Here is a 19,491-nt window from a genome sequence, read left to right on the forward strand (position 1 = left end):
CGGGACTGGACGCAAGTGGCCTAGGGCCCACCCGGGCTCTGGAGGTGAGGAAGGAAGGGAAGGGCCTGCCTTGGTCTCTGGGCTCACTGCAGGCTGGGCCATCGGGGCTGGTGGGGCTCCGAAGGGCTTCCTGGAAGAGGGGCTGGACCCTGGCGAGGCTTGTTTACACGCGGGAGAGCCGTGGAGAGCCCGTGCCCGGCCCCACTGCGGTGCCAAGCAGACATTCCTGGGATTTCTGAGCTGCATGTGGATTGGGGGGCGGGTCCTGCGCTCTCTTGCCCCTCGATTTCCCGCTGCTGCCCCCCTGTCCGGCCCTATGCAACTCTCTCCCCAAAACGCACGTGAAGGATGGACTAGATCAGAATACCCTGGTGGCGCATGGGCCCCCGGTTGGCCAAGTGTGCCTGGGAGGGGGGTCTCCAGGGGTACAGGGCCCTTGAGCCCCCCGACGTGGGCTGTGCAGGAGAGTGGGCCCCCCCCCACCCTCTGGGAATGGGCGAGCGAGCTTGTGGTCTGGGGCGCGCCCGCTTCCTGCCAGCACCAGGGTTATTCCAGGGCAGGCTGAGATCTGAGGAATCTGGGGGTGCCCTCCCCGCCCTGGTGTGTGAAGTGAGGGGGAACAGCAGCCTGCCCTGGGGAGGTGTGTTCACTCCGGACGGGTCCAAGATCCAGGGTCCAGGTACTGGGGGGTCTCCAGGTGCAACTGAGCTAAACTTGAGCACCCCTGGGTGCATGAACTTTGGGTCATCATGCTTCCCCATGTCTGGCCCCTCCTAGGGGTGTGTGATGGGGCCAGGTTGTGCTGGGGGGGGGGTCCCTCTGGGTGTGATGGGGCTGCCCCAGAATCTCCCCATGCCGCTTGCCAAGGGGTGCAGGCACGGCTGGTCTTGGACCCCAGCACACCGTTCCTGTTGTCTTCGGGTACTGACCCAACTCCACTCAGGATTTATTTTGGTTTTTGGTTTTTGGGCTACCCCGGGCAGTGCTCAGGGGTTCCTCCTGACCCTGTGCTCAGAAATCTCTCCTGGCAGGCTTGGGGAACCATATGGGACACTGGGGATCAACCCCGGGTTGCCTGGTCGGTCTCGGGTCAGCTGTGTGCAAGGCAAACACCCTACCGCTATGCTCTTTCTGGCTCCTGCACTCAGGAAATTCAGAGCTTTGTCGGGGTGGGGCTTTGTAGGGTCGGGGGTCCTGGGGAGACTCAGGAGGGTCTGGAGTCCTGGGGGGACCTTGTCAGGGGTGTTGTCCTGGCTGCACTGGCGCTGACCACTACCCTTCCTTGCTCCAGGCGTTGGGGTGCCCATTGGGTCCTGCTGCTGAGGTTCTGGGAGTGTACCGCTGTGTAGGGGTTCACCTCTATGAGTGTGGGGTGCACCGTGGTGGGGGTGACACGTGTCTCAGCATGTGAAATGTCACTGTGGGGGTTCCCCGAGCCAGTAGGGAAGGTCTCACTGAACTGTGCTCTCCAGAGCCCTCCCTGGACCAGACCAGAGACTTCCAGACCTGGATCCAGCCCCTTACCCAGCCAGGGTCCTTTCTCCACTCTCTGCAGGGAGGACAGGGGCCAGGGGTACTCCCAGGACTGTGCTCATCCCTTGGGTGCCTATGGCAGTGTTTAGCCCAACTGGGCACAGTATGGGTACCCCCACCCCAAATCTGAGTGGGTTTAGTTTGGTTTTGGGGCCATACCCGGAGGTGCTCAGGGGTTGCTCCTGGCTCTGTGCCCAAAATATCGCTCTTGGCAAGCTCGGGAGACCCTATGCCATATGGGATGCTGGGAATTGAGCCCGGTTGGCAGTGTGCAAGGCAAACGCCCTCCCTGCTATGCTATCGCTCTGCCCGCCCCAAATCTGATGGCCAGTGAGGGCCTCCTTGAGTGCCCAGGTGCTGAGGGCGGAGGTCTGACCCAGACCACCTTGGTCTGGTTCCGAGCAGAGGGTCTTTTTGCCCATCTCTGGGAGCACTGTCGAGGGAGTCCTTCCTGCTGTTGTGGCCAGGCTCACTGGCCAGGGCTCTGAAGCTTTTGGACATGGGGTGCTGGGTGTGTCCCTATTCCTGGACAGACCTGTGTTACATTAAATAATTAATGATTGTGCTGGATGGAGATGGATGGATTTTTCCCTGACATCCCAGGCCACGTAGCTCCGCAATCCCCATTCAGCTGGCGGGTCCCAGGTTTAGGTGAACAGCGGAATCAGACTCATCCAGAGACAGGCATCAGGAAGTATCAGCTTTATTCATGCCCTATCCACCACATGTGTGGTGGATTTTAAGCATTCAGCCATTCTTTTTTTTTGGGGGGGGCCACACCCTGTGATGCTCAGGGGTTACTCCTGGTTGTCTGCTCAGAAATAGCTCCTGGCAGGCACGGGGGACCATATGGGACATTGGGATTCGAACCAACCACCTTTGGTCCTGGATCGGCTGCTTGCAAGGCAAGCACCGCTGTGCTATCTCTCTGGGCCCCAGCCATTCTTAACTAGCCCTGAATCTTAATTCCTTTCAGCCATCTTCCCTTTGACCTCCATGCTGGCCAAAGACCAAAAGGGCAAAGACCTAATCCCCTGGGTCACAGGTCTTATCTACCTTTTCCAAGACCCCTCACAGGAATGGGCGGGGTCTTGCAGGTAAGGTCAAGTTACCTAGGGAGAAAGGGTGGGGGATGAGGCTTCAGACCTGCTGCTGTCCTGTTGCAAGTCAGCCCCTGAAGAGGTTGACTGATGGAGGGATGGAGGATGAGGTCTTTCCCCTTCAGCTTGGAGCACGCATCTGCCACCCTGTCTAGCTGACAGTTCTGAGGTGAAACGGCAGGTAAACAGCTCACAGACAGTCAGGCTTGTGGAAATATTAGCTTTATTTGGTGGACAAGACTGAAGTCCAAAGACTCAGCCTCACTTCCAGCAAAAAGCCTCTCGCCTTCCACAGACCCTTGTTTTTATCCCCCAGAGTCAGGTACCACCCAATGGTGGGATCAGATACCAAGCAATGGTGGAAGCAGAATCAGGTCCTACCCTAGTGTGGGGGCAGAAGGCCAGGTCACACCCTAGGGTAGGGCACAATCACCAATCAGGTTAGGGTCAGTAACATAATAATCCCCTAAAATATTTACATACACAACACTGTCCCTCACACCTGAGTCTAAGGGACCCTCCAGGCCTCTCGGTGGCTGTGCCTTCTCTCAGTGCCGCTGCTCTTCTGTCCACCTGGACTGACCTGTCACATGTAGCCTTCGCAGGGTATGGGGGTGGGTGGGGTAGGCACCAGGTGCCCAGGGCCATGGTGGAACCCATGACAAGCAGAACGCTGGGCCAACTTGCCTACCCCCTTTCCTGCCCCCCCCTGCACTGGTTCCCCACCCCAGCCTGTCTTTGACCCAGTGTAAAGGGGCTGCGTGATGGGGTAACGCTGGGGAGTGGGGGTTCAGCAACCTCCAGGAAGCAGTCTCAAGCCAGCCTGGTTGAGCTGGATCTGGGGTGCAGGTGGAGGTCTCTAGAGCAGCCTAGATGAGGGTCCAGGGCCCACACAAGATGAACCCTCGGGGAGGGTGGGCGGGTGGCAATGTGGGGCCAGCCGACTGCTGAGACCTCATACTTGGGGCTGTCCCTGTCCCCCTCTCAGCCCCCCATTTCTCTCCCACCCTTCAGTGACTCATTCATCACTCCTAGCTTCTCCCTGCCACCCTCCCGGGGTTGGGGGGAACCTGGTGGAGGTGCTGAGGCTGAGTCTTCTGCCTGCTTCTGGGGAGCAGTGGTGGGTGACTGTCCACCTGAGATTGATACCCGGGGTCCCTCAAGGCAGGCCAGGGACCTGTGCCTGCACGTCGGTGGGAGCTGGGCGCAGAGCACAGGTCAGATCCGGGCCCCGGGGCCTCTGTCAACGGTCTAAAACCGTGGTCCCCAGCCCAGGGGAGTACCGGGGCTGATCCCTCTCCCTCTGGCCGTGGGGCTTTTGGGGTGTAGGGTCCAGGACCGGAGCGGTCATCCTGGACCTTGCAGACTCCGGACCCGCTCCAGTGCACGGGTGTCTGTGCAGGGCGCTCTGGGGTCTCCCTAGCCCAGCGGGCAGCGGTTTCCAGCGGGCTGCGGCCTCTCGGCCAGGCCGGGAAGTCCTCGGAGGGGCCTGAGCGACGCCCCCAGACCCGCGCCAGGGACCCCCAGGCGGCTCCAGTCTCGCCGCGGGGCGGGGCAGGCTTCGTCTCCGGGCGGTCATTGGGCGGCACGGCAGGGGTGTGTGGCCGTCAGGGGCGGGACCGGTGGAAATCCCTGGCGCTCATTGGCTGACACCGCGGGGCGTGGTTTTCAAGGGACGGTGTTTGTACCGATAGGCCGAGCGGGGCGGGGCGAGCGGAGCCTCTGCGCTGTCATTGGCCGTGGCGATGGGGCGTGGCCTTCAGGAGCGCTTTGGGGGCGGGGCTTAGAGGGGCGGGGCCGTCGGAGCCCCCGCGCGGTATTGGCAGACACCAAGGGGCGTGGCCATCAGGGGCGGGGCAATCAGGTATCCCTTGCGTTCATTGGTCGACACGGCGGGGGAGGGGCCTTCGGAGGCTCGCATTATCATTGGCCGGTATTGAGGGGGCGTGGCCTCCAGCGGGTAGGGCAGACAGCGCCTCCTCGCGTTCATTGGCCGGCGCGGAGGAGGCGGGACCGTAGGGTGTGGCCGGCGGAGCCCTCGCGCGTTCATTGGCCGGCGCGGCGGGGGGCGTGTCCGGGCTGCGGGCGGGCGGGCAGGTGTCCGCGCGCCGCGGGGTCGGGCGCGTCGGGCCGGGCCGGGGCCGGGGCCGGGGCCGGCGGGGCTGGGGCTGGGGCCGGGGCCGGGGCCGGGGCCGGGCCGGGGCTGCGCCGAGCGGCGGCTTCGGATCGCGGCGCGATGCGGCGCTCGAGCACCGACGAGTCCACGTACCGGCGCAGCCCGTCGCCCGAGGGCCCCGAGCCGGGCTGTGCGCGCGGCCCCTTCCGGCGGCCCAGCGGCTGGTCGGCGCGCGCGGGGGGCGGCGGCGCGTCGTTCGGGCTGCACGCGGGGCCCGGGCCCGGCCCCCACGCGCACCCCAAGGCGGCCCAGGCGCGCGGCGCCAAGCCCAAGGGCACCAAGTACGTGGTCTTCTACCTGGACCTGTCCTTCATCTTCCTCCTAGAGCTCAAGCGCTGCGGCATGGCGCGCGGCTGCCTGCAGGGCCTCAAGTACCTCATGTTCGCCTTCAACCTGCTCTTCTGGGTGAGTGCCCGCCCGGCCCTGCCGCCCTGGCCTCCTCCGTCGGGCTGGCATTGCTGCCCCATGCCGCCACCCTCTGACTGGCACGGGCTGCCCCTGGCCTCCAGCATCTCATACCGGCTGCCCCTGGTCTCCCCCGTCTGACTGGCACTGCCTGCCCCTTCTGACTGGCACTGCTGCCCTGGCCTCCCCGTCAGGCTGGCATTGCTGCCCCATGCACAGGCTACCCCTGGCCTCCACCATCTGACTGATGCCGGCTGCCCCTGGCCTCCCCCGTCTGACTGCACTGCTGCCCTTTCTCCAATTCTCCCCTGTACACACACACACACAACGCCCAGGACATCTGTCTGGGGTGCCCAGGGATGTCCAGGGCCCCTAGACATGGTGTCTCCCCCTAACGTTGGGCCAGTAACTCAGCAGGCGGACACACCCCCATTTCGTAGTTTTCTTGGTTTGGGGGCTGCATCTGGATGCTGGGGGCTACTCCTGGCTCTGTGCTCAGGACTCACTCCTGACAGGCCCCGGGGACTCTGTGGGGTACAGGGATCAAACCCTGGTTGGTTGGCCACGTGCAAGGCAAGCAAGTACCCTCCCTGCTGTTCTATTGCCTTGGCCCCATCTGTTCATTTTGTTGTGATTGTGGTTTTGGTTTTGGGGGCCACACCTGGCGGTGCTCAAGAGTTCCTCCTGGCTCAGAAATCACACAGGGGCCCTATGGGATGCTGGGGATCGAACTCGTGTTGACTACGTGCGCTATCACTCCAGTTCCCCCCCCACCCCAGTTTCTGATGCGTTTGAGACACCGCACGGTCAGAGCAGGGTGATGGGGACATGGGGACAGGGTCTTTCCTGTCCCTGTTGAAGGAAGTGGGCTTGTCCAGTATGGCACCTGGCTACACCTGCAATTTCCTAGGCCTTGGCACTGCCCTCCCCCCCCCCCCCAGACAGGCAGTGCTCACCCATTTGGAAGCTGAGCCCACATGCCCAGGTCAAAAAGCTGGGTTGTGAGTCCCCCCCACATACAGCCCTGCTGGGCTCCCAGAGCCCGGATCCTGCCTTTCTTCCCGTCCCATCCCAGGCTTCTCTCTCCAGCCTGGCCTGGCGATGGGGGTGCTGTGCCCACACGCCACATTTGGGGTCCCCTCTGTGGGAAGAGGGTCACACCCCAAGAGTGTTTTTTATTTTTGGTGTTTGGGCCAAACCAGCTGGCATTCAGGGGTAACTCCTGGCTCTGCACTCAGAAATTGCTCCTGGCAGAGTCATGGGACCAGTGGGATGCCGGGAAGCCAACCCAGGTTGGTCCCGGGTTGGCTGCTTGCAAGGCAGATGCACTGCCGCTGTGCTATTGCTCCAGCCTCACCCCAAGTGTATTTTGTGTGTGACCCTGGGGGGCGTGACATGCTCAGGCCATTGGCCACTGGCCACCATTGGGCTCCTCACCTTGTGGGTGGGGGGTGGGGACAGTTGTCCCGCCCATACCTGAGGTGTGGGGCAGGTCACAGTGCTAGGGAGTCTCAGCTCTTTGGGGTCCCAGGCCTGAGGTTAGACAAGGACACGGGACGCAGCATGCAGGTGTCAGCTGTGACTGTCCTGATGTCTGGGTGACAGACAGCGGGTAGAAGTGACACTCACCTTCCCTGCCTACCAGTGCCCCTGATCTGGGGTGTCCTGGGGGTCACCCTGCCCCTCCCTGTGTGGCTTTGGGGCTGCAGTGCAGGAGGGCAGGTGTTGGCAGATGGTGGGCCAGGCCCAGTGGTTGGAGGAGCTATGGGGTCCTCATGTCCCATCTCATGGGTGGGACAGGCTGGATGGTACCTCTGTGCTCGAATCCTCACCTCTGCATCCTGGAACCGAGCTTATGTGTCCCCAGACATGTACCCCATTATCCCAGTTGGGTACCCACATATTTTTATGGCTTTGGGGTCATGCTGAACTGTGCTGAAGAAACCAGGTGCTTCAGGAAGGATCTTTCTACTTCTTTCTTCTCTGCCTTCCTTCCTTCCCTCCTTCCTTCCTGCCCTCCCTCCCTCCCTTCTTCCTGCCCTCCCTCTCTCCCTCCTGCCCTCCCTCCCTCCTTCCTTCCTTCCTTCCTTCCTTCCTTCCTTCCTTCCTTCCTTCCTTCCTTCCTTCCTTCCTTCCTTCCTTCCTTCTTTCCTTCCCTCCCTTTCCTTTCATTTTGTTTTCTTGACCACACCTGATGTGCTCAGGGGTTACTCCTGACAGGCTTGGGGGACCCTATGGAGTGCTGGGACTTGAACCCAGGTTGGCTGTGTCCCTCCCCGCTGCGCTATCTCTCTGGTCCCCAGGAAGGATATTTCTATCAGTCTGGAAGGTTCTGGCCTCTGTGCTTAGCCCCCCTGATTCCTGCACCCCCAAACTCGCTGCTGATGTGACCACCAGCTCCCCCCAAGACTGTGCTGGCTGCCAGGACCAGGGCTGTGTGCAGACTTGTGCCCTACAGGACACTCAGCCCCTTACTATGGGCCAGCTGCCCCTCCATCTGCTGCCCACGCCCGAGGATGGCACTGCCCAATGGCCTGCCTTCGGGCCTGCAGGCACAGTCGAGCAGAGACTGGCAAGGGGGCAGTGCCAGGAGAGGAGGGGCCTGTGGGCTGTGAGGTACCCACTGGCCTCCTGGCAGAGAGGGGGTCCAGGTAGGGGTGAACTTCCTTGCCTCATCCTACCTGACCACACGGTGATTCAGGTGCCAGCCTGTCCCTGGGGCCAGCTGGGCCGGCCACGGTGGTGTTGGTGACCCCGAGAGCAGCAGATCCTGGTGGGTGTCAGTGCTGACTCAGGAGCCACCACGCCTGCCGTCTCTCCTCTCCTGCCTGCCCGTTTCTCCTCTCCCCTGCCCGTTTCTTCTCTCCCCTGCCCACCGTCCTCGTGCTGCCCTTGTGGGGTCCCTGGGGCCTGCTCACTCATCTTCCCGTTGACAGGAGCCCCGACTCTGTCCTTGGCGGGGGTAGGGGAAAGCAGAGCTGAATGCCGGAGGCTGCAGTTTGGGCTTTAAATAACAAGCACAGGGCCAGAGTGAAAGCACAGCGGTAGGGCGTTTGCCTTGCACATGGCCAATCCAGGACAGACCTGGGTTCGATTTTCGGCATCTTATGGTCCCCCAAGCCCACCAGGAGTGATTTCTGAGTGCAGAGCCAGGAGGAACCCCTGAGTGCCTCCAGGTGTGACCCAAAAACAACAACAACAACAAAACAACAATAAAAAACAACAAAGAACAAATAAGCACACAGACATCCCTGTCTGCTGCTGGGGGACTGATCCTCCTACACCCCAGGGTGGCAGGTGCAGGGCATGGAAAGCCCCCAGAGTGCAGGGTGTCCGGTGCTTCCTGGGGCCTCAGGCCAGTTTCTAGCTTCTCTTAAGGGAGAGTGCATGGGCCCTCGGGACTGTGGACCCTCAGCTCCGCTCCCCAGACTGCCCCACGCTGGGTGCAGCGCCCACAGAGGGGGCCCCAGGGAGCAGGGGTGAGGCTCCCCATGATCACTCGTGCCCTCACTCCCCACCTCTCAAAGCAGCCCTCCCTCCCTCCCTCCCTCCCTCCCTCCCTCCCTTCCTTCCTTCCTTCCTTTTTTTTTTTTTTTTTTTTTTTTTTGGTTTTTGGGCCACACCCGGTAACGCTCAGGGGTTACTCCTGGCTATGTGCTCAGAAGTTGCTCCTGGATTGGGGGACCATATGGGACACCGGGGGATCGAACCGCGGTCCGTCCAAGGCTAGCGCAGGCAAGGCAGGCACCTTACCTTTAGCGCCACCGCCCGGCCCCACCCTGCTTCTTTTTTTTTTTTTTTTTGGTTCCTTCCTTCCTTCCTTCCTTCCTTCCTTCCTTCCTTCCTTCCTTCCTTCCTTCCTTCCTTCCTTCCTTCCTTCCTTCCTTCCTTCCTTCCTTCCTTCCTTCCTTCCTTCTGTCCTTCCTTCCCTTTCCTGGGCTCCAGGCTCAGTGTTCAACCTCAGGGTATGAGTCTGCCTGGGCTGACACAGAGGAGGGGGCCAGGCCAGGTTTCCTTCTGCACCCCTACATTGCTAGTGGGCAGGGCAGGGTAGGGCTAGGCGGTGCAGCCTCTCCTTTGTCCCTCTGAGAGAACGGGTCTCCTCCGCCTCAGGACAGATTATGGAGGCTGCTGCCCTCTGCAGGCAGCCGGCAGGGCACGAGCCAGGACCATGGCACTGTGTGTGGGAGTTAGTGCCCGGGAGGCAGGACAGGTCTGAGTCGTGGGGCGAGTGGCCTTAGCTTGGGGGAGCCACAAGGCTGGAAACGGGGTGTGTGTGTGTGTGTGTGTGTGTGTGTGTGTGTGTGTGTGTGTGTGTGTGTGTGTGTGTGTCTGGGCCCAGCAGACAGAGCCAGTGAGGAGGGGGTGCAGTCTTGGATCCTCATTTTCGCAGGGCCTGGTGCTGGCTTCATGGCTCCAGCCCGGTTCTGGGCTGCTTTACTTCTCTTCTTCCTGTCTCATGGGGGTCCATGAGTGTCCGTGTGTGGGGGATGCTGGTGTATCTAGTGGGGTCACACTGGGCAGAAGAAGGGGCTCCATGTACTGGGCGGGGGCAGTGTCCCTCCCCTCAAGCGTGGCCAGGTGTCAAGACCTGTGTGGATCCGGAGAGATAGCACAGCATGGGGGGCGTTTGCCTTGCAAGGGGTGACCTCAGTTCGATCCCTGGCATTACATAGGGTTCCCTGAGCACCTCCAGGACCGATTTCTGAGCACAGAGCCAGGAGTAACCCCTGAGCACTGATGGGTATGGAAAACAAAACTGAGTGTTGATTTGGGGAAGCCCAGGGTGACCCAACCTCACTGTGGTTCTGATCAATGGGTGGACGGGTGGGGGTACCTGTGGGCCAGCCCCGATCAGGTGTCCTGATGGGCGGACGGCCATGGGCACCTGTGTGGGCAGCCCTGGCTGTGGCCACGGCCGGCCCTCACTGCTGCCCTCTCTCTACCGGGCGGCCAGCTGGGCGGCTGCGGCATCCTGGGGGTGGGCATCTGGCTGGCTGCCACGCAGGGCAACTTCGCCACCCTGTCCTCGTCCTTCCCGTCGCTGTCGGCCGCCAACCTGCTCATGGTGGCGGGCGCCTTCGCCATGGCCATCGGCTTCGTGGGCTGCGTCGGGGCCATCCGGGAGCACAAGTGCCTGCTGATGAGCGTGAGTGCCGGGTCCCCACGCGCCTCCCTGCTTTCCCCGCCCTCCCCGCCCCGACCTTGCCATTCCCACTGACCCCCACCCACCCCCCAGTTCTTCGTGCTGCTGCTGCTGGTGCTGCTGCTGGAAGTGACGGCCGCCATCCTCTTCTTCGCCTACACAGAGCAGGTGCGGGTCATAGTGCTCCCTGGGGCCCTCCGCCCGTCTCCTGGTCTCCCTGAGTGAACCAGCCAAGCCATTTGCTCTGTGGGTCCCTGGGTCCCTCGGTGTCACTCGGGCCACATCACCCCCGAGTTGGTCAGTCCCCAGCCCAAAGAACAGCGCTGGTTCCCCGAGAGTGGGTGAACTCCCCAGTACCCCGGTGCAGGAAGGGGGTCCGGGAGCAGAGGGAAAGGGAGACGGTGCTCAGCCGGTGTCCCCACTGTGCCCCCAGATTGACAGGTATGCGCAGCGGGACCTCAAGAAGGGGCTGCACCTGTATGACACCCCAGGCAATGTGGGGCTCACCAACGCCTGGAGTATCATCCAGACCGATGTGAGTGTGGGGTGCACAGCACATGGGTGTTGGTGGTGCCAGATGTGGGGCTTTGGGCCAAGAGGAACCCCCAGGGGCAGGACCTCAGGCCTGGGGGAACCCTGGGGGTTGGGATGGGACCTTGGGGACGGGGATGGAGCTTGGGCAAGATGGGGACCTCACTGGGGGCGGAGACAGGACCCTGGGGACAGGTTCCAGCAGCGGTGGGCCTTTGGGGTGAGACCTTGAACTGAATGTGGACCCCCCCTGGGGGGTGGGGCCTTGGACCTGGAGGGGACCCGTGGGGGGCAGAATTTCAGATGGTCTCAGGAGGCAGGGATAGGACCTTGGGGATGGGGCTTTCAGGTGCCGTGGGGATTCTGGGTGGCCAAGTCTCAGCTCGGTGGGGATCGCAGGGAGTTAAGTCTCAGCGCTGCAGAAACCCCCTCCTGCCAGGGATGGGGTGTGTGACCCTCTGAGTCCCAGCCCGTCCTCTGCTCTGTGTCCGCAGTTCCGCTGCTGCGGCGTCTCCAACTACACCGACTGGTTTGAGGTCTACAACGCCTCCCGTGTACCGGACTCCTGCTGCCTCGAGTTCAGCGAGAGCTGCGGACTGCATGCGCCCGGCACGTGGTGGAAAGCGGTGAGCAGGTGTGGGGGCCTGGGGAGAGGCTGGCGGGGCCCAGGGGAGGGTGACGGGAATGGGACGGTGACGGTCCTCCCGCCCTCCATCCCGCAGCCCTGCTATGAGACGGTGAAGCTGTGGCTGCAGGAGAACCTGCTGGCTGTGGGTGTCTTCGGGCTGTGCACGGCGCTGGTGCAGGTGGGTTGACTGGGACCGAGCGTGGCACCTGCCGGGACCCCTGGGTCCCTGTGGCTGGCCCTGGAGCCCGTGTCCCCGTCTCTTGCAGATCCTGGGCCTGACCTTCGCCATGACCATGTACTGCCAGGTGCTGAAGGCCGACACCTACTGTGCATAGGGCCCCCCACTCCGGTGCTGCAGGCGGTCTGAGTTCCGTCACCCACATTCCATGAAGGGAGGAGGCGGGGGGGGGGTTCATGCTTCTTAATAAAGTGCCAGAGAAATGGCCCCCAAGCTGGCACCACCCTCCCCCTCTCTGCCAGAGTCACAGATACTCTGTTTACAATTCAATCAAGGCCCAAGAGGGGCCGTAGTGACAGCACAGCAGGGAGGGCGCCTGTTCGCCTTGCATCAGCTGGCCCAGGTTCGATCCCTGGCATCCCAGTGAGTTTCCCGAGTCTGGCGGGAATGATTCCTGAGCACAGAGGCAGGGGGAACCCCTGAGCGCCACCGGGTGTGGCCCCAAGACCAAATAAATAAATAAATGGTCTGAGTGGCCAGCAGACAATGTCTCCCAGCCTGTACTTGAAGGGAAGTGTGGGACCCCGTGACACCAACTCCGATCTAGAGCCTGCTCATACAGGCATGTCCAGGACTCTATGATGGGACCCACAGGCTTGGGGTAGCATGCCAGGACAGAACTGGGTCCCCCCCTCCCCAGCTCTGAGCCGAGCCTTGTTCTAGGTGGTTACTGACAAGCTGCCTGGACCCCACTGTGGTCCACGACTGTCTGTGTGTCTTCACAGATGCCAGGGTGGACAGGATAGTGAAGTCCCAGGTGCAGCCCTGAGTGTGGAAAGAAGGGCCCGTACAGCCCCCCAGCAGTGCCAGCAGAAAGGGGTATGGGTGCTGCTCTGAGCCTGGCCCAGCCGCCTGTTGGGGGTTCCTTGGGGAGCGAGCGGGTGGGAGGCCGGCCTAGGCTAAGCCCCAAGGCAAGAACAGTAGCAGTAGCAGCAGTAGTAGCAGTAGTAACAGGTCCCACCCTGGCAGGGCCTGGTGGTCAGTGCTCCCCAGCGTCCCCGCTCCAAGGACACGGCAGACACAGCGTGAAAACAGCAGTGTCTGTATTCATCCCCTGTCCATGTCCTGTCACCCCAGATGGGTTCAGAGCAGGTCGTAGAAATAGTCGAGGCCCTGGCCCAGCTCCCAGAGAGATACCCCGACACCCAGCTCCTGGGCCAGCTCCAGCCGCACCTGTACGGACTAAAGGGGGGTGGAAGTCAGCGCCTGGGACCCTTCCCGGAACCCACACTGTTCCTGCGGCCCACCAAGGCAGAAGGGTCTTCTGCGTACCTTCAGTGTCGGGTAGAAGATCATGTGCCGCCCTCCACGGCTCCTGTGGAGACACAGGGATGGGGGAAATGGGGGACCAGGTCAGGTCAGTATCTGGGGGACGAATACAGCATCAGGCCCCCCTCAGATGCCCGCTCACCGCTTGTACTCAAGGAAGTGCTCGGCGGCCTGTGCGTCCCACACCAGCCGGGGCCGGTGCTCCTTGAGGATTTCGATGTACCTGGGGTGGGTGGGAGTGGGTGGGCCACTTGCAGGGGACCACGAGGTCCCTCCCACAGGGAGACAGCGCCCGACCAGGCAGCAGGTCGTGTCAGGTGTGTATGGGAATGAGTGTCTGTGTGTGTGAGATTCCTGCGTTGAATGAACGTTTGAATTATGTGTGTCCTACACTAAATGCGTCTGTTTTTTTTTATTTTTCATTTTTGGGTTTTTGGGTCACACCCAGCAGCACTCAGGGATGACTCCTAGTTCTGCACTCAGAAATAACTCCTAGCAGGCTTGGGGGACCATATGGGATGTCAGGAATTGAACCCGGGTCCTTCTGGGGTTGGTTGCGTGCAAGACAAAGGGCCTACCGCTGTGCTATCGCCCTGGCCCCTCTGTGTGTCTCTTGAGTTTGTGAGTGTGTGGGTCTGTGTGTGTCCTGCTGAGTGTGTGAGTATGTGTGTGTACTGGGGGCCATCGGCAGCCCTCAGGACCCCACTACAGTGACTGGAAGGGGGGAGGAGTAGGCCACGCCCAGGATCACGTGAGGGAGTCCCCCACCCCAGGCAACAGGGCCAGGAGGCTCACCTGGACCCCAGGATGGGCTCACGGGCATCCCTGGCTGTGGCGTAGTCCATGCCGTAAAGGTTCAGCCCCAGCAGGATCTTGCTACGCCACTGGGCCTTGGGGTCCAGGACCTGCACACAGGCTCGCACCCAGGCCAGGGGCGCGTTGGGTCCGAGCCTGCACGGAGAGGGGTAGTCAATGGGGTGGGGCGGGGGTGGCTGCCACCCATGGGGGGGGCCAGGAAGACCACAGACAGCCCTGGAGAGTGGGGGGCCAGGGCACCCACACTCACTGCTGAGCCCGCGGGTAGTCATAGGTCATGAGGCTGAAGCCGTCCAGCACTGGGGCCAGTTGCTCGAACAGCTTGTTAGTGAACATACCAGGTTGCTCGCTCCTGGGGGGCAGGAGGAGCCCCGCTCAGCATGCTGCTCCCTCCCATACCATGGGACCCCCAAACCTCCCAGCCCAGGGGCACCCCAAATCTCTGAGTCCCATGATACCCTCAAACCTATGGAACCCCTGAAACCAGCATAAGCCCTATACCTCTCAGCCCCTGGGATGCCCAAACTTCCCAGCCCCGTGGAATCCCAAAATCTCCCAGCCCCACAGAACCCCAAACCTCCCAAACCCTCGGAACCCCACACCTCCCAGCCTCGAGAGACCCCTAAACCACACACCTGTGCTGGGTCTTGCCACCCACTTTGTGTCCACCCCCGCTGGAGAAAGGGCAGTGGGGCAGTGTCTCCCAGCCACACCCCTTCTGGCCACTGAGTGGCCACAACTGGCCTGAAGCTCCTGGGCTGAGAACATGGAGGGAGCCTGGAGGAGCAACTGGCGAGCAGGCCTAGGCTGGCTCAGCCACGTGTGTACAAGTGTTGGGCACACGCGTGTCTGTGTGTTCATGCGTGCCCATGTAACGTGTGTGTTGGATGTGTGTCCCCTGTCATCCTCCGCGGACAGTTGGGCCTTACCCCGGGGAGAGGCCGGGTGGGATGACCAGCAGCAGCAGTAGCCGTGCCTGGTGCAGCGTCTCTGCCAGGTGTGTGAGCAGATGCACCAGGCCCCTGGGGGGCAGAGGGGGGAGTCAGTGTGGGCAGCCCTGGGGACCACCTCCCTGGGCGCCGACATGCCCCACTCACTGGCCAAGTCTGGGTCACTCCCGGGAGACCCACCGAGCCTGCCCAAGGCCAGCACATATTCTGGGGGGCTGGCCAGAAAATCCCATTCTGCTCCTCCTGCCCTACGTCACCCATCACTGGGGCCTGCTCAGAGGGGAACCTGGGTCCCCGGCCTGGAGCCAGCTCGAGGTCCCCCTGATCTGGACCCCCGGGCTGGCAGAGACCACCAAGACCTCCACTCACGTGTGTTTCTGGCCCAGCAGCTGTGTCCACACCTCCAGCACGAAGCCATCAAAGTGCTGAGCCTGCAGGGACAGGGTAGGATGAGTTGGAGAATGGGGAGGGGGCCTTCTGAAAGGACTGGGAGGGTCCCGGGAGGGGCCTGAGGCACTGTTGGCTTCCCCACCCCCGGAACTTAGCCAGACCCAGGGCACGCTTCTAGGAAGGGCGTGGGATCCCAGACTCCAAGTCCTCGCGTGCTTCCTGGACACTCACCCTGGCTGTTCAGCATCGGCAAGGGGTGGGCAGGGGACACAGAAGGGCCCGAAGAAAAATGGGTGGTGCACATGTGTGTTCATGGGCGAGCATGTAAGTTCACGTATGTAGGTGTTTGTGTCAAATATGTAGGCATGTTAGACACCTGTGTGGTTTGTGTTTGTGTTCACAGGTATGTTCATGCATGTAGATGTCCAGATAGAACATGTAGGTGTTGGGGCACACTGGGTGTGTTCATGTAGACACGTGTATTCACAGGTATAGGACCACATTGCTCTTACATGTGCAGTCAGGCACACATGTAGGTGTGTTCGTGTTTGCAGGTGTGTTCGCAAATGCCATGAACCCAGATGTGCCCGGCTCCAGCCCACCTTGGCTAGCTGCACCAAGGTCTTGCCCAGCTCCTCGATCTCGTCCTCGCTGTCCAGGACGGTCCGGAAGTCCTCGGAAGTCCAGTCCTCAAAGAGGAGGCGAGGCACTAGGGACGGAGCGTGGGCTGGGACCCCGGCTCGGCCCCACAAGAGCCCCACAGAAGATCAGCCTCCCCCGACCATGCGGGCAGGGCTGTCGGGGTGCTTCCGCTTAGGCCTGTTGGCTGCAGACTGATCCAGGGAGGCTCCAGCCCTGCCCTGCATGAGGGAGCAGTGGAGGGGGCCCCAGGCCAGATTCCCACAACAGCCACCAGAGACGGATGGAGCTGTGTGGGACCCCCAGGCTGAGCGCCAGGTGGCAAGGCTGCAGACAGCTGCACCACCCCAACCTGTCCTAGGGGCACGTGGCCACGCCAAGTCCAGGTCACTGCCCGCCCTGGGCCAGGACTCACCTATGCGAAGGGCCCGGCTCTGCTTCTTCACGGCCCGCATCCACCCTGCAGCAGAGAACACGGTCAGGCGGTCACCCGCAGCCCCGCAGCCCCTCCTGGCTGCCGTCACCTGCTCGCCAGAGGGAACAGGCCAGGGCTCAGACCCCACACAGAGTGAGCCCAGGACCGGCTCCACAGGCTTGTGGCTCTGGTGTCTCCCCTCAGAATCCCAGGAGGGGGGTGTCCAGGTTGGGCCAGGCCCTCAGCTTCCAGACCCCCGTTGCTCTCCCTGCAGGGCACCAAGGGATGAAGCTGGAAGCCATCAGCAAGGCACACGGGATCCCCCATAATCCTTCCTCAGGCAACCCAAATTGACACCCCGCTCACTTACACAAGCCTGCAGACATGCACACACACCTGGTCCCCGAGGCACCCTCCCCCGCAATGCCCCGAGAACAGGAGGGAACCTTGGTCCACGTCGTGCAGGCCCGTGATCTCGAACATCTCGCGGCCACGCCTCTTCAGCTGCAGCCACACGGGCGACACCCGGGTGAACTTGGCCCCAAAGAGCTTGGCGATGTCATAGCCGTGGCTGTTCCACTGGGGGACAGGGCAGCTGTGGAGTCGCCCGCCACTGCCCAGCACTATCTCCGCGGCCCAGCAATGCCTGTCGCTGCTGCCCTAGGGCCACCTCTTACCGGTGTCACGTAGCCCAGCACGTCGCCGCTGATATGGCGCTCACGGGCCTTGGCCGAGCAGTAGCTCCGATGCTCCCACACCACATCTTCGGCCTTGAGCTCCGTCACCACCAGGCCACGCTCCTGCACAGGCTTGTCCGACAGCTGCGTCTGGCAAGCCGGCCAGGAGGAGCCCGGTCAGCGCCGCCAGGAACCCAGTAGGGAAGGAGTGCCCGGCTCACACCCGCCACGGACCCAGAATGCGGGGATGGATGGTCCCAGAGGTGCCCGTTGCCCCCCAGGGCCCAGACAGCAGTAGAACTACTCTTTTTTTTTTTTTTCTCTTTTTGATTTTGGGCCATATCCAGAGGTGCTCAGGTAACTCCTGGCCCTGTGCTCAGAAATAACTCCTGGCAGACTAGGGGACCATATGGGATGCCAGGAATCGAACCCCGGTCAGGTGGGTTGCATGCAAGGCAGACGCCCTACTGCTGTGCTATTGCTCCAGGCCCTAGAACTACTCTTGAGCTTTTCCAGTCGGAGCTCAAGAGGCCAGATGCCTGGTAGCTTCATCGCTGCACCCTCAACCCCCAGACACCCACTCCGGGCCCCATCTACCTTCTCATGCAATGTCTTGGCCGCCGCCTTCTTTGCGTCCGACTTGGATAGAGTCGCATGCACTGAGCGACACACCACAGTCACCCAGAGCACGCCGAACAGCACACGCATGGTGGGGGTCAGTGGGGCTGGGGGAGAGAGAGAGGGAGAGAGAGAGAGACAGAGAGAGAAACAGAGAGAGAGACAGAGAGAGACAGAGAGAGAGACAGACAGAGAGAGAGAGAGAGAGAGAGAGAGAAACAGAGAGACAGAGACAGAGAGAGACAGAGAGAGAGACAGAGACAGAGAGAGACAGACAGAGAGAGAGGGAGAGAGAGAGGGAGAGAGAGAGAGAGGAGCCTTCTACCAGCAGTCCCCAGAGGCCCAGGACCCCTCTCATTCATTCCCACCACACACCGAGAGCCTAGAGAGGGGCCTCGCACCCGGAGCCGACAGACAGGTGGAGCGCCCAGGGGACTGGGGGGCAGGTGGGAGGCACAGGCCGGGACTGCGCGGGGCCCACCGGGGCCCACCAGGGTGCTGTCAGCTGTCATGCTGCAGGTCTCTGGGGCCGAAGGGGCCAAAGGACAGGAGCCCGGGGCGCTTGTGCTTGGCGGGGTGCGGGGGGGGGGGCAGGGGCAGAGACAGGACCGCAGCGCAGCGTTTCCTTTTCGGGTGTGTTTCGTTTTGGGGTCACCCCGGCAGCGCTCGGGCTCCTCCTGGCCTGCGCTCAAAGTGGCCCCTGGCAGGCTCAAGTGGGGGGCCCCGTCGGCTGGCATATGGGATCCGAACCCGGCCTTCTGCACGCGAGGCAGACGCCCCGCCGCCGTGCCACCTCTCCGGCCCGCAGAGCAGCACTTCTTGGGGCTCCGTCCCGCACCCGGAGCCGGGGGCTGGCTGCAGGGGACCCCCGGGGCCCAGACGGGGGCCCGCCGCCTGCCTCGGCCGCGCCCCCGCGCGTCTCACCTTCATGTCCCGCAGCACACCGGAAGCGCCTTGCGCCGGCCGGCGGAAGTCCCGCCCCCGGACCCGCCCTCTGCGGGGGCAGCTTCCGCGTCGCAGCCGCCGCGCGCATGCGGCACGCGGTGCAGGGGCGTGGCCACATGAGGGCGTGGCCTAGGCTCAGGCCGGGAGCAAGGCAAGGGGTGTGGCCAAGAGGAGGAGCCCCCGGAGGCGGTGTAGTGGGCGGGGCAACGATGCAGAAACCGGCCAGGGCGAAGGCGGAGTGCAGTTCGTTGGGGGCGGGGCTACCAGGGAGGGGCCTGTGAGGAGGCGGAGCGCAGCTCTTCGGGGCGGGACTTCCGCGGGCGGGCGGACCTATCGGGGGCGGGTCTACCAGAAGGGCGGAGCTATCAAGGACCAGAGGCGGGGCCAGGTTGGGGCGGAGCTAGAAGTGGGCGGGGCTTATCAGGGGTTAGGGTTAGAATGGAGGAGAGCCTGTTGGTAACATTTTTCATATATCTTTATTTAAACAGCTTCATTACGAACATGATTGTGGTTGGGTTTCTGTCATGTAAAGAAACCCCCTTCACCAGGACAACATTCCCATCCCCAATGTCCCAGATCTCCCCAATGTCCCCAGTGTCCCAGATCTCCCTCCTCCCCACCCCGCCCCGGCCTGTACTCTAGACAGGCTTTCTACCTCCCTCATCCATTCACATTGTTATGATAGTCCTCAAAGTAGTTATTTCTCTAACAACTCATCACTCTTTGTGGTGAGCTTCATGTCATGTCCTGAGCTGGACCTTCCAGCCCTCCTCTCTTTTGTCTCTGAGAATTACTGCAAAAATGTCTTTCATTTCTCTTAAAACCCATAGGTGAGTGAGACTACTCTGTGCCTCTCTCCCTCTGACTTATTTCACTCAGCATGATAGATTCCATGTACATCCATGTATAGGAAAATGTCATGACTTCATCTCTCCTGACAGCTGCATAATATTCCATTGTGTATATGTACCACAGTTTCCTTTGCCATTCCTCTGTTGAAGGGCATTTTGGCTGT

The 19,491-nt window shown here is 61.9% G+C and overlaps 2 protein-coding genes across 2 annotated transcripts; one reads left to right on the forward strand and one right to left on the reverse strand.

Annotated features, from left to right (window-relative positions):
- Positions 1-5,115: 5,115 nt before the first annotated feature.
- Positions 5,116-12,222, forward strand: TSPAN4 (tetraspanin 4). Its single transcript, XM_049781249.1, has 7 exons — positions 5,116-5,214; positions 10,172-10,363; positions 10,454-10,528; positions 10,794-10,895; positions 11,386-11,517; positions 11,614-11,697; positions 11,786-12,222. Exons 1-7 carry the CDS (start codon positions 5,152-5,154, stop codon positions 11,852-11,854), a joined length of 717 nt encoding a protein of 238 aa, XP_049637206.1. The 5' UTR covers positions 5,116-5,151; the 3' UTR covers positions 11,855-12,222.
- Positions 12,223-12,783: 561 nt separating this feature from the next.
- Positions 12,784-18,487, reverse strand: CHID1 (chitinase domain containing 1). The gene is made up of 13 exons (XM_049781222.1): positions 18,456-18,487; positions 17,511-17,638; positions 16,914-17,063; positions 16,683-16,815; positions 16,237-16,281; positions 15,785-15,891; positions 15,162-15,223; positions 14,772-14,864; positions 14,093-14,194; positions 13,822-13,977; positions 13,169-13,249; positions 13,030-13,072; positions 12,784-12,939 (listed from the first exon to the last, which is right to left on the reverse strand). Exons 2-13 carry the CDS (start codon positions 17,619-17,621, stop codon positions 12,841-12,843), a joined length of 1,182 nt encoding a protein of 393 aa, XP_049637179.1. The 5' UTR covers positions 17,622-17,638; positions 18,456-18,487; the 3' UTR covers positions 12,784-12,840.
- Positions 18,488-19,491: the final 1,004 nt, after the last annotated feature.

The sequence above is a fragment of the Suncus etruscus genome, chromosome 9 (genome assembly GCF_024139225.1).
Source record: "Suncus etruscus isolate mSunEtr1 chromosome 9, mSunEtr1.pri.cur, whole genome shotgun sequence".
NCBI lineage: Eukaryota > Metazoa > Chordata > Mammalia > Eulipotyphla > Soricidae > Suncus > Suncus etruscus.

Excerpts from the sequence above, each read along its gene's own strand:
- TSPAN4 (XM_049781249.1), top strand. The coding sequence starts at position 5,152 with ATGGCGCGCGGCTGCCTGCAGGGCCTCAAGTACCTCATGTTCGCCTTC. Across the intron at positions 10,364-10,453 it reads ACAAGTGCCTGCTGATGAGC|TTCTTCGTGCTGCTGCTGCT; the intron begins GTGAGTGCCGGG and ends CCCACCCCCCAG. Across the intron at positions 11,698-11,785 it reads TGTGCACGGCGCTGGTGCAG|ATCCTGGGCCTGACCTTCGC; the intron begins GTGGGTTGACTG and ends CGTCTCTTGCAG.
- CHID1 (XM_049781222.1), bottom strand. The coding sequence starts at position 17,621 with ATGCGTGTGCTGTTCGGCGTGCTCTGGGTGACTGTGGTGTGTCGCTCA. Across the intron at positions 16,816-16,913 it reads TGCTGGGCTACGTGACACCG|TGGAACAGCCACGGCTATGA; the intron begins GTAAGAGGTGGC and ends CCTGTCCCCCAG. Across the intron at positions 13,978-14,092 it reads GACTACCCGCGGGCTCAGCA|GCTCGGACCCAACGCGCCCC; the intron begins GTGAGTGTGGGT and ends CTCTCCGTGCAG.